Source organism: Pecten maximus, chromosome 5, assembly GCF_902652985.1.
Source record: "Pecten maximus chromosome 5, xPecMax1.1, whole genome shotgun sequence".
Lineage (NCBI taxonomy): Eukaryota > Metazoa > Mollusca > Bivalvia > Pectinida > Pectinidae > Pecten > Pecten maximus.
The window spans coordinates 45,812,992-45,826,480 of NC_047019.1; the positions used below are offsets into that span (position 1 = coordinate 45,812,992).

At 40.2% G+C, this 13,489-nt stretch overlaps 1 protein-coding gene across 5 annotated transcripts in view; it reads left to right on the plus strand.

Moving 5' to 3' along the window:
* The first annotated feature begins 311 nt into the window (after positions 1–311).
* The window catches only part of LOC117328175 (synaptic vesicle glycoprotein 2C-like), a 41,650-nt gene continuing 28,472 nt past the window's right edge, over positions 312–13,489 (plus strand). For 2 of the 5 annotated variants that reach the window (XR_004532908.1, XM_033885583.1), the window contains exons 1-5: positions 312–385; positions 1,933–2,082; positions 7,148–7,192; positions 7,528–7,689; positions 9,378–9,540. Coding sequence is in view for 4 of the 5 variants with exons in the window: in XM_033885583.1 (XP_033741474.1) it covers positions 2,013–2,082; positions 7,148–7,192; positions 7,528–7,689; positions 9,378–9,540 (440 nt within the window). In the remaining variant the exon portion in view is untranslated. Of the gene's footprint in view, positions 386–494; positions 595–1,932; positions 2,083–7,147; positions 7,193–7,527; positions 7,690–9,377; positions 9,541–13,489 lie in introns of those variants that run through there. The other 3 variants (XM_033885586.1, XM_033885585.1, XM_033885584.1) reach the window with 3 other exon arrangements.

A 13,489-nucleotide genomic window follows, 5' to 3' on the forward strand; every position in this document is an offset into this window, starting at 1 on the left:
CTAAAACAAACAAACAAAAACATACATTGTATATAAGATATCCTAAATAATTTGACAAAATACAAATACGCAAATAAATGACAACTTGGCTTGCCATAAGGCTTACTTCCAATGGCAATGGGATTCAATCAAAAAGTTTAAAAGGGACATAAAAAAGGACATAAAACGGTTTATTCTCTTCTTATAAATTACTTATGAAAATTACACATAAATATGACGGAAATAAATGTTCCGCAAATTGACTATTATTAGAATCAACCTAATCGAGGTAGCCAGAGGCTTGAAGGGAACGCACAATTTGCCCTGATATACAGTTAGTTCATCGACCCCGATCATGTGATTGACGTTTACAGTTTGTCAGCTGTTTGTTTTGGTTATTCTAAAGGTAAGTGTTTCCCTTGCTCGAAGCCTAGTCTGATGCATGTATATATTTTTTTCTGAGTGAGATGTTTCTGATTGGACTTTTATGTCGTGTTTTACAATAGTCATCTGATAACCAGAACTGATCGCGGTGAGTGTTCCATTTACCGACCCCCACAATAACTAAAGAGCACTTGTGTAACCGTCAGACCGTGGGATGCAAGCTATACACATGTAAGTGGTATCAAATGATCGTGTGGTCAATAAGCCTAATGAATAATAATATTTTTAAGTAAAACACGAGCATTAATATGAATGAAGGCAAAGTCTTGAAAAATGATACAGATACAGTTCATCTGAAAATATGCAACACTGCATAGTGATCATAGCTCAGGTCAAAATACAGACTGTAACCTATTCTTATGCTCCTGTGGTGGTTAATCGCCAAATTGAGACAGTCTCGACTTTCCGAGGGTGTTCTCCACCTGTTTTTATGATTACTTACAGTGTCTTCTGTAAATATATATTACTATCATATAACTGGCCTCATGGTTTTGTTTGTGTACCGAGGTTTTGTAGAGTAAAGTTATCTGCCCTGATTGTCTCTCTGTCTCTGTGTGTCTCTCTATGTCTATTCTCTCTCTCTCTGCCCCTAACTATAAAACCACCATCTTTTTATCACTTCTGTCGGCTACAAATACTCAATCAGGAACTGTTAATTCGATTGAGATGTTTAATTTACTCAAGATCCTTATGTCATAGTTCTAATCTTTTTCAAAGACCATGTGCCAGGCCATAGAACGTACCATACCCTTTATTTGTATCAATACTGCTTTATACTTAGATGGTGGTTTACTTAGACACTTATAATTGCCTCCCCTTGTATTAGGTGGCGCGGCGGTGTACTCGGGGGAGCACGAAACGGACTTGGAAATACCGAAACAGAGAAAAAATGGGGTCTAAATTGGCATTATTTTAAGAGAATAGACCCAAACATATGTTCTCCATTGCACAACTGTATCATATGTAAAATTTTAGGGGTTTATTTGACTGAAAAGTATTTAAAATCAATTTTTGATCATTCGTGATTCGCAGCCCGATTTCCATCTGAGTTGAATATTAATTCAATAATTCTCTATGTTGTTGAAATAACATACATGTAATTATTAAGACATAAATTAAGTAACTCTTGTACATCAGAATACAGCTGTCAGGCTAGCTAGGCTTATTACTATATTTGACACTGTAAAATGAAGGGAAGTAACTCCGGTACATCAGAATACAACTGTCAATCAGAATCTTATCACTATATATATAACTGACACAGTGAAATGAAGGGAAGTAACCCTGGTAAGTCAGAATATGAAATGTAGTGTGATGTATTCTGATCAAGCTGTTCTTTTGTATGAAAGAGAACTTTTTATGTTAATTCAGAAGGGCACAGAAATACCTTAAAAGTATGATGTACGTACAGCTATTATAGATAGAACTTTAGGTCTATATCATTGTTTTCTCCTTATGAAGTGTTGCCATGCTTTTGATGACCGTGTATCTGTTGTTATATCTTTGTAGTTTGTGAGCCTGTTATGGAGCTTTCTGTATCTGTGAAAAATTCTGAAGGTATTTTTAAATCTTAAAATAAATAAGCAAAGATGATTGAGGGTGATGGCATACATTCTGATGAACGATCCCATCTGATGGATACTGATGATCGAGGTCATCGTGAGTACACATTTATATAGGCAGCTAGTAATTAATATATAAGGCCATTCTAATTAAATTACTACATAACACCATGTAACTTACTACTCATCTGAAGGCTAAGTTCAGATACTGTACACAAATAGTATTGCATGCTACCGGGCCTCCAAAATGATGTTGGATTTATATTGAAGGGACAAGTCTATCTTACATATGTTTTGACCCTTCATATTTCTGAGAAATGGTGATTTAACTTCTAAAATTACTTAATATCAAGGGTCAATTGGATGCCCTAATGCAAAAGGCCAGATAATTAGCTTAAGTAAAGTTGGATGTGTTTATTTATCATTTTATAACTAATTTTGCTAACACTTTCTAATATCTGCATTCTCCACAATATCTGCATGTACATGTACATAGCTTCTCAAATAAACTTAGTCATTTTGCACTTTGATATATGTTTAGAAAATTACATGTATAAAAATTCATTTTCAATGATCTTCCTGACCCGTGGCGTAGGACAATCCTGAAGAAACCACATTCTCACAATACATATATATTATAAGGAATTCATTGTAAAATGACAACACTAGTTCTAGTGCTGCTATAACATGTACTTTCTTGAGCTCAGTATATATTGCATGTGTTTATACAGACTTTCATCCTGATTTATTATCTTCTGTCTTTACAGAATAATAAGCTCATCCTGGGTGGTCTTATATTTACTTTTAGCATAATACATCATTTACTCCTTGCTTCTCACTTTTATTTATACTCACAGCTTTTCACTTTTATTAGCTATATATAGGTCACCTGAGACAAAGTCTCTTATATTCTTATTGTCTTTTGTCAGTCGTTGTGCATTGTGCGCCCGTTAACAATTTACATTTTCGACTTCGTGTCAGAAACTACTGAATCAGTTTTAATGAAATTTTGCAAAAATCTTCTCTGGCCAAAGGTCAGCCAAAATTGTGAATTATATCGTTCCCACCATCCAGAGGACTGGCAGAGCCAAAAGGGGTAAAATTTACTGAAATTTCAAAAACCTCTTCTCAACACCCAAATAAGGTAGAATAAAAAACTTTTCATAGATTGAAGGGTCTTGATTATAAGGTGCTCTACCACAATTGTGAATTTCATGACCCTGGGGAGGAGGTAAGCTTTAATTAAGTTTACATAGAGAAATAACATTTTTGATTATCATTTGTTGAATTTCTATTGGAATTCATTCTGACTTGGTTCAAATTAGCAGGATGGGATGACAGTGTGATGGTATGTACATGTTGGACCTGACTGACACTCATGATCAGGGGCTGATGTGTGAGGCCAAAATACAGTCAAGTTAGCTGAAATTTCAAAAGTCTTCTTCTCAAGATCCAAATAAGGTAGAATAAAATACTCTTCATAAATCTATAGAAAGGTCTTATATTATTAGGTGCTATACCAAAATTGTGAATTTCACCACCCTGGGGTCTCATGTTTGCCCCAGGGATGGAGGTCAACTTTAGTTTATTTAGGGAAATCATATTTTTGACTATCATTTGGTGGATTTTCTTTTTTAGTTAAAAATAGCAGTTTGGAAGGCAGTTTGACAGTATACAATTGTTGGCTCAACTGACCCCAAAGGGCTGATGGGTGAGGTCAAAAAGGGTCAAATTGACAGAAATACTTCAAAAGTCAGGTCCTCATGTTTACCCATATAATATATTATAGCACCCCGCTTTTATTTACTCACAACATTGCACGTTTATTTACTCACAGCCTCATTTTTAGCTCACCTGCCCGAAGGTGCAATGTCAAGGGCATTGTCATGGCCCTTTTTCCATGACAAAATATGCAAATAACCGGAGTATTCGTATATCTATATGCATATTCTGATCTAGAAGGACTAGAAAATTTATTGACATGAATAAACCTAGCTTACTCTGATATTTGAATAAATTCATCAGCATAGTATCTGTAAAAATGTCCTCAATAAACTGCAAATTTGCTGTAGAGCCAGGTGAGCGATACAGGCCCATTGGGCCTCTTGTATTAACTCACAGTATCGCGCTTTTATTTACTCACAGCATCACATTTTATTTATTTTATTTACTCACAGCAACACACTTTTATTTATTTTATTTACTCATAGCATCACACTTTTAAAATTTCTCACTTTTATTAACTCATAGCCACTCATGGTCACCTTAGCTTATTTGTCACACTTCACTAGAATATTACTCTGGTGGACTATTCAACCCTGGCTAGTCGTCCAGCTATCCCTTTGTCTGCCCATCCTCAAACAATTCTTGTTCTTGCTTTATATTACTTGAGAAGCACTTGAAAGATCCCATCTTTTTCCAACTTCATAGGTAGGAGCCCCTTAGTCTCAAGTTGTGCATTTTCATTTTGAGACTGATTACAAAAACAAAATGGCCAACTGACAGCCATCTTAAATCTTGAAAGATGAATTTTCTTGTTATTATTTCCCTGAAAGTACTTCAATAGTTTTTCCTCAATTTTCATCTGAAGCAGCTGTTGAAATCATTTGTTGAAATTCCAACTTAATTAGAATTATCAGTATATATGGGTAGGCAGTTTAATGTCCCTGATTGACACCAAGGGACTGATGGTGGGGCCAAAATGTGTCAAATTGACTGATATGTATATATATCATAACTCATATGACAGTTAAAGCACATGGGTCTCATATATATATGAGCTTTCCTTGGTCTGTAATTGAGCCTGTAAATTTACAGAATGGTCTGAAAAATAAGATGGTTGATAGGTGGTCATCTTGAACTGACCTTTCTAATTCTGTGTTCCTCTTGCTCCCTAGTTGTGCATCATATTCTGATATTTCCTATGTATCTAGATCTGTACATATGAAAAAAATCAATATATATCTATATGCATATTCTGATGTAGATATATTGACTGTCACATATAATGTTAGATTTATATCAAAGTAGTACTATCTTCAAACAAATAATGTGTAGATTGGAGATACAATGGTGGCAGATGTTCACTTTTATAGTCCCCAACGCTGGCAGTTATAGATGTATTAATTTTGATCACCTTGGATTTAATACATTGTTCAATTTAAACAGATTAGAAATGAGGGTTTTGGTAGATAATGTACAATATTTGGTAGATAATGTAAACTGTTTGGTGTAGATAATGTACAATGTTTGGTGTAGATAATGTACAATGTTTGGTGGTAGATAATGTACAATGTTTGGTGGTAGATAATGTACAATGTTTGGTGGTAGATAATGTACAATGTTTGGTGGTAGATAATGTACAATGTTTGGTGGTAGATAATGTAAACTGTTTGGTGTAGATAATGTACAATGTTTGGTGGTAGATAATGTACAATGTTTGGTGGTAGATAATGTACAATGTTTGGTGTAGATAATGTACAATGTTTGGTGGTAGATAATGTACAATGTTTGGTGTAGATAATGTACAATGTTTGGTGTAGATAATGTACAATGTTTGGTGGTAGATAATGTACAATGTTTGGTGTAGATAATGTACAGTGTTTGGTGGTAGATAATGTACAATGTTTGGTGTAGTAGACCACTGTAGTTACACTCAATTGTTGTTGAGAGACTTTGTATGAGTGGTGACTTCAATGACTGATGGAACTGTGCTAGTATGCACTGATTCTCATCAGATATAACAACATATGTATGAGGTAGATTAATTGACATTGTAATTTCAACATGTGTTCCTGGTGATATATATACGTAAAGCGGCCATTTTATCATTTAGTGTTTTTTACCATGGCAGGAAGTGATACTGTTCAGTCACATCTTCGATACTTAGGTGTGTCTTTCATTGTAGTGTCAAAGTATGATTGTCATCATTCTCACAAGAGATCTTCTTTTCGAGTATAAAGGACTCTGTGATTCTGAGTGTATATAGAACTGTGTAATTCTGAGAGTATATAGGACCATGTAATTCTGAGAGTATATAGGACTGTTATTCTGAGAGAATAAAGGACTATTATTCTGTGAGTATATAGGACCGTGTAATTCTGAGAGTATATAGAACCGTGTAATTCTGAGAGTATATAGGACCATGTAATTCTGAGAGTATATAGGACCATGTAATTCTGAGAGAATATAGGACCATGTAATTCTGAGAGAATATAGGACCGTGTAATTCTGAGAGAATATATAGGACCGTGTAATTCTGAGAGAATATAGGACCGTGTAATTCTGAGAGAATATAGGACCGTGTAATTCTGAGAGAATATAGGACTGTTATTCTGAGAGAATATAGGACCGTGTAATTCTGAGAGAATATAGGACTGTTATTCTGAGAGTATATAGGACCGTGTAATTCTGAGAGAATATAGAACCGTGTAATTCTGAGAGAATATAGAACCGTGTAATTCTGAGAGAATATAGGACTGTTATTCTGAGAGTATATAGGACCGTGTAATTCTGAGAGTATATAGAACCGTGTAATTCTGAGAGAATATAGGACTGTTATTCTGAGAGAATATAGGACCGTGTAATTCTGAGAGAATATAGGACTGTTATTCTGAGAGAATAAAGGACCGTGTAATTCTGAGAGTATATAGGACTGTGTAATTCTGAGAGAATATAGGACTGTTATTCTGAGAAAATATAGGACCGTGTAATTCTGAGAGAATATAGGACTGTTACTCTGAGAGAATAAAGGACCGTGTAATTCTGAGAGTATATAGGACCGTGTAATTCTGAGAGAATATAGGACTGTTATTCTGAGAGAATATAGGACCGTGTAATTCTGAGAGAATATAGCTAGGACCATATAATTCTGAGAGTATAAAGGACTGTTATTCTGAGAGAATATAGGACCGTGTAATTCTGAGAGAATATAGGACCGTGTAATTCTGAGAGAATATATATAGGACCGTGTAATTCTGAGAGAATATATATAGGACCGTGTAATTCTGAGAGAATAAAGGACCGTGTAATTCTGAGAGAATAAAGGACCGTGTAATTCTGAGAGAATAAAGGACCGTGTAATTCTGAGAGTATAAAGGATGTGTGATACTGCATGAATCTAAATGTTACAACGCCCTCAACATTGTGTATCTTCTTTGCAGAAAACCTGTATGCAGTAACGTATGAGGAGGCAATAAGCAAAACAGGTTTGTATAATATTGAATGTATTTTGACCTAATTTAGTCAGAATTAGCATCCTTGGGAGAGCAGAAAGTAATTTTGGCTAAATTGTGATTCTGGTCCTAATTAATGGGACTGGAGGGGTGGGTCCAATAGGAGAAATAGAGGTTAAATGAAGGTTAAATAACTACTAGTTATATAATTATGAGGGATTGAATTAATTTTGAAGAAATTTGATCAGAAGTATCTTTTGGGGACATGTATAGAACAACTCATAAATGGTGACTCTGCCCTCGCACCTTGTTAATCTATACAACGATCATCTGTTTTTGTTATTGATTTGATTGTGTTTTGAATTCAGGTAATGGAAAATTCCATTATTTGGTGCTGGTGTTGTGCGGCTGGGCTGTGTCTAGTGATGCCATTGAAGTTCTCTCCATCTCGTTTGTTTTACCAGCAGCACAATGTGATCTGAACCTGTCTTCTAACGACAAGGGATGGCTCAACTCTATCATATTCGTTGGTAGGTCCATTTGTTAGCTAATTGAAGCTACTGTGACATTAATCCAGTATTACCTATATTATAATAGATTACACTACCTTTGTTTATTTAAGCACTGATGTCAATATTTTTTAGTTTCATAGGGGTATGAAAAAAAATAAATTAAAAATTGTTTGCAAATTGTACAAAAGTTTGCAAAACATTTTTTTTCATACCCCTATGAAAGTAAAAAATATTGACATCAATGCTATTTTCTTAATGACAACGGAAAAACAAAAACTGATCTATAAATCCACCAAGCAAATAATCTATTTAAGAATCATTTTTTTGACAAATCCTAGTATCCCTTCAGTGGCCTCTTTTGTGAGGTCATGAGGTCCCACAGACAGTTGATTCGCTTCTCTTTCAGTCTCAAAAAGATTCAGTGAGAAACTTTTGAAACAAAAATATTCAGATATGAAACAAGGAAGACACAGCATTCTAGAGGATGTTAATTCTTATTGCTTGACGCTGATTAATGAGTAGCCATTGATAAATTATGACCAGTAGTGAAATATAACGGGGTTGTCGTACACATGTATGTGTCAGTGGAAGTAAGGGAACTGCCGGAGAGCATAATGCATACCAGGGTACTTGACAGGTATTTTGTTTATATTCTGTAGTGTTAAAAGTCGGATGCGTACCTCATACATAGTACGCAGACGACATTTTGTTTTGATGAGGTATTAGGCCAATGCAGTTCAGTCTGCAGTTCATGACACTAGTTTCTGTCTCATTGTTTTATTTTTTCTCTTTATAAAATGTATTCAAATATTTAATGTTGATGCAGTTTGCTTTTTTTTTTTTTACATCATTGAAGGACAGTGTGCCGTACACACTGCGTATAGTAAACAGGAATTCATTCTTGAAAAAGAAGTAGTTCAGCTAGGTGGTGCTTTGCCATTGACTCCTTCAACCATTATCAAGTGGGTGGAGCTTATTTTTTTTTCACAGAAATATCATTATATGAAAAGAAACAATTGACAAATCAGAATGCAGCATTCTGTGTACAAACAGCGAAAGTTGATTATCATGTATCTTCCATTTATCACTTTGATTACAATTACGGTATAGTTGGTAACTGTTCACAAGGTATTTAATTTTGTGGCCATTAAACATGGTACAAAACAGTGAATTTTGTATTTTGTGCATTTTTGCCAGTGAAATGTAGAAATTGATTAATTAAACTGCAGATAAAACATATTTTCCCTGCAGTGATGAGCAGTGAAAATATAAGATTATGTAGTGAAAATATATATTTTTTTTGTTTTTGACCAATCAGAATGAACCTTTGTATTCACCTCATTGAAACTTGCCTATTTTTTCGATTGAAGCTAAGATAGATAAATGGTTTATTTTGTTGTATTTTTTAAATATTCAGACTAGTTTTTGACTGTTAGGTGATCATGACCACTATGATTTGATTACAGATATTAGGTGGTCACTCTGATTACAGGTATGATGTTAGGTGACCACTCTGATTACAGGTAGGATGTTAGGTGACCACTCTAATTACAGGTATGATGTTAGGTGGTCACTCTGATTACAGGTATGATGTTAGGTGACCACTCTGATTACAGGTATGTTAGGTGACCACTCTGATTACAGGTATGATGTTAGGTGACCACTCTAATTACAGGTATGATGTTAGGTGACCACTCTAATTACAGGTATGATGTTAGGTGGATATGGCTGGGGTTCACTCGCAGACCACTTTGGACGTAGACAGATCTTACTTGGTTCACTGACAGTCAATGGACTTGGAGCACTTTCCTCAAGTTTCTGTCAACAGTTTTGGGTTTTCTTGTTGATGAGGCTGATCAGTGGAATAGGGTAAGTAAAGCTAAACAACAGTTCTAAGTCAGTGTTGGAAAAGGCTGTATCAGTCCTACACCAGTGTTGGAAAGGGCTATATCGGTCCTACACCGGTGTTGGAAAGGGCTGTATCGGTCCTACACCAGTGTTGGAAAGGGCTGTATTGGTCCTACATCAGTGTCTGAGGGGGCTGTATCGGTCCTACACCAGTGTTGGAGGGGGCTATGTAGGTCCTACACCAGTGTTGGAGGGGGCTATGTAGGTCCTACACCAGTGTTGGAGATGGCTGTGTCGGTCCTACACCAGTGATGGAGGGGGCTATATAGGTCCTACACCAGTGATGGAGGGGCTATATAGGTCCTACACCGGTGTTGGAGATGACTGTGTCAGTCCTACACCAGTGTTGGAGATGGCTATGTAGGTCCTACACCAGTGTTGGAGGGGCTATATAGGTCCTACACCAGTGTTGGAGGGGGCTATGTAGGTCCTACACCAGTGTTGGAGAGGGCTATGTTGGTCCTACATCAGTGTTGGAGGGGCTATATAGGTCCTACACCAGTGTTGGATGGGGCTATATAGGTCCTACATCAGTGTTGGAGGGGGCTATGTCGGTCCTACACCAGTGTTGGAGATGGCTGTGTCGGTCCTACACCAGTGTTGGAGGGGGCTATATAGGTCCTACATCAGTGTTGGAGGGGGCTATGTTGGTCCTACACCAGTGTTGGAGATGGCTGTGTCGGTCCTACACCAGTGTTGGAGATGGCTGTGTCGGTCCTACACCAGTGTTGGAGGGGGCTATGTAGGTCCTACACCAGTGTTGGAGGGGCTGTCGGTCCTACACCAGTGTTGAGATGCTGTTCGGTCCTACACCAGTGTTGGAGGGGCTATATAGTCCTACACCAGTTTGGAGGGCTATGTATGTCTAACCAGTGTTGGAGAGGCTGTGGTCCTACACCAGTGTTGGAGGGCTATGTAGGTCCTACACCAGTGTTGGAGGGGCTATTAGGTCCTACACCAGTGTTGGAGTGGCTTGTCGGTCCTACACAGTGTTGGAGGGGCTATTGGTCCTACACAGTGTTGAGAGGGCTATATGGTCCTACACCAGTGTTGGAGGGGCTATAGTAGTCCTACACCATGTTGGAGGGGCTAACACATGTTGTGCTATTGGGTCCTACACCATGTTGGAGATGGTATGTGGTCCACACAGTGTTGAGGATGCTTTGGTCCACTCTGTTGAGGAGTATGGTTACACCAGTGATTGAGGCTATGTTAGGTCCACACTCATTTGAGGTATGCTGTTGTCGGTCCTACACCAGTGTTGGAGATGGCTGTGTCGGTCCTACACCAGTGTTGGAGGGGCTATATAGGTCCTACATCAGTGTTGGAGGGGGCTATGTTGGTCCTACACCAGTGTTGGAGATGGCTGTGTCGGTCCTACACCAGTGTTGGAGGGGGCTATATAGGTCCTACACCAGTGTTGGAGGGGGCTGTGTCAGTCCTACACCAGTGTTGGAGATGGCTGTGTCGGTCCTACACCAGTGTTGGAAAGGGCTATATCGGTCCTACACCGGTGTTGGAAAGGGCTGTATCGGTCCTACACCAGTGTTGGAGGGGGCTGTATTGGTCCTACATCAGTGTCTGAGGGGGCTGTATCGGTCCTACACCAGTGTTGGAGGGGGCTATGTAGGTCCTACACCAGTGTTGGAGGGGGCTATGTAGGTCCTACACCAGTGTTGGAGATGGCTGTGTCGGTCCTACACCAGTGATGGAGGGGGCTATATAGGTCCTACACCAGTGATGGAGGGGCTATATAGGTCCTACACCGGTGTTGGAGATGACTGTGTCAGTCCTACACCAGTGTTGGAGATGGCTATGTAGGTCCTACACCAGTGTTGGAGGGGCTATATAGGTCCTACACCAGTGTTGGAGGGGGCTATGTAGGTCCTACACCAGTGTTGGAGAGGGCTATGTTGGTCCTACATCAGTGTTGGAGGGGCTATATAGGTCCTACACCAGTGTTGGATGGGGCTATATAGGTCCTACATCAGTGTTGGAGGGGGCTATGTCGGTCCTACACCAGTGTTGGAGATGGCTGTGTCGGTCCTACACCAGTGTTGGAGATGGCTGTGTCGGTCCTACACCAGTGTTGGAGGGGGCTATATAGGTCCTACATCAGTGTTGGAGGGGGCTATGTTGGTCCTACACCAGTGTTGGAGATGGCTGTGTCGGTCCTACACCAGTGTTGGAGATGGCTGTGTCGGTCCTACACCAGTGTTGGAGGGGCTATATAGGTCCTACATCAGTGTTGGAGGGGGCTATGTTGGTCCTACACCAGTGTTGGAGATGGCTGTGTCGGTCCTACACCAGTGTTGGAGGGGGCTATATAGGTCCTACACCAGTGTTGGAGGGGGCTGTGTCAGTCCTACACCAGTGTTGGAGATGGCTGTGTCGGTCCTACACCAGTGTTGGAGGGGGCTATGTAGGTCCTACACCAGTGTTGGAGATGGCTGTGTCGGTCCTACACCAGTGTTGGAGGGGGCTATATAGGTCCTACACCAGTGTTGGAGGGGCTATATAGGTCCTACATCAGTGTTGGAGGGGGCTATGTAGGTCCTACACCAGTGTTGGAGATGGCTATAGGTCCTACATCAGTGTTGGAGGGGCTATAGGTCCTACACCAGTGTCTGAGGGGCTATATAGGTCCTACACCAGTGTTGGAGGGGGCTATATAGGTCCTACACCAGTGTCTGAGGGGGCTATATAGGTCCTACACCAGTGTCTGAGGGGGCTATATAGGTCCTACACCAGTGATGGAGGGGGCTATATAGGTCCTACACCAGTGATGGAGGGGGCTATATAGGTCCTACACCAGTGTTGGAGGGGGCTATATAGGTCCTACACCAGTGTTGGAGGGGCTATATAGGTCCTACATCAGTGTTGGAGGGGGCTATATAGGTCCTACACCAGTGTTGGAGGGGCTATATAGGTCCTACATCAGTGTTGGAGGGGGCTATATAGGTCCTACACCAGTGTTGGAGGGGCTATATAGGTCCTACACCAGTGTTGGAGGGGCTATATAGGTCCTACACCAGTGTTGGATGGGGCTATATAGGTCCTACATCAGTGATGGAGGGGGCTATATAGGTCCTACACCAGTGATGGAGGGGCTATATAGGTCCTACACCAGTGTTGGATGGGGCTATATAGGTCCTACATCAGTGTTGGAGGGGGCTATGTTGGTCCTACACCAGTGTTGGAGATGGCTGTGTCGGTCCTACACCAGTGTTGGAGATGGCTGTGTCGGTCCTACACCAGTGTTGGAGGGGGCTATATAGGTCCTACATCAGTGTTGGAGGGGGCTATGTTGGTCCTACACCAGTGATGGAGGGGGCTATATAGGTCCTACACCAGTGATGGAGGGGGCTATATAGGTCCTACACCAGTGTTGGATGGGGCTATATAGGTCCTACATCAGTGATGGAGGGGGCTATATAGGTCCTACACCAGTGATGGAGGGGGCTATATAGGTCCTACACCAGTGTTGGATGGGGCTATATAGGTCCTACATCAGTGTTGGAGGGGGCTATGTTGGTCCTACACCAGTGTTGGAGATGGCTGTGTCGGTCCTACACCAGTGTTGGAGATGGCTGTGTCGGTCCTACACCAGTGTTGGAGGGGGCTATATAGGTCCTACATCAGTGTTGGAGGGGGCTATGTTGGTCCTACACCAGTGATGGAGGGGGCTATATAGGTCCTACACCAGTGTTGGAGGGGGCTATATAGGTCCTACACCAGTGTTGGAGGGGGCTATATAGGTCCTACACCAGTGTTGGAGATGGCTGTGTCGGTCCTACACCAGTGTTGGAGGGGGCTATATAGGTCCTACACCAGTGTTGGAGATGGCTGTGTCGGTCCTACACCAGTGTTGGAGGGGCTATATAGGTCCTACATCAGTGTTGGATGGGGC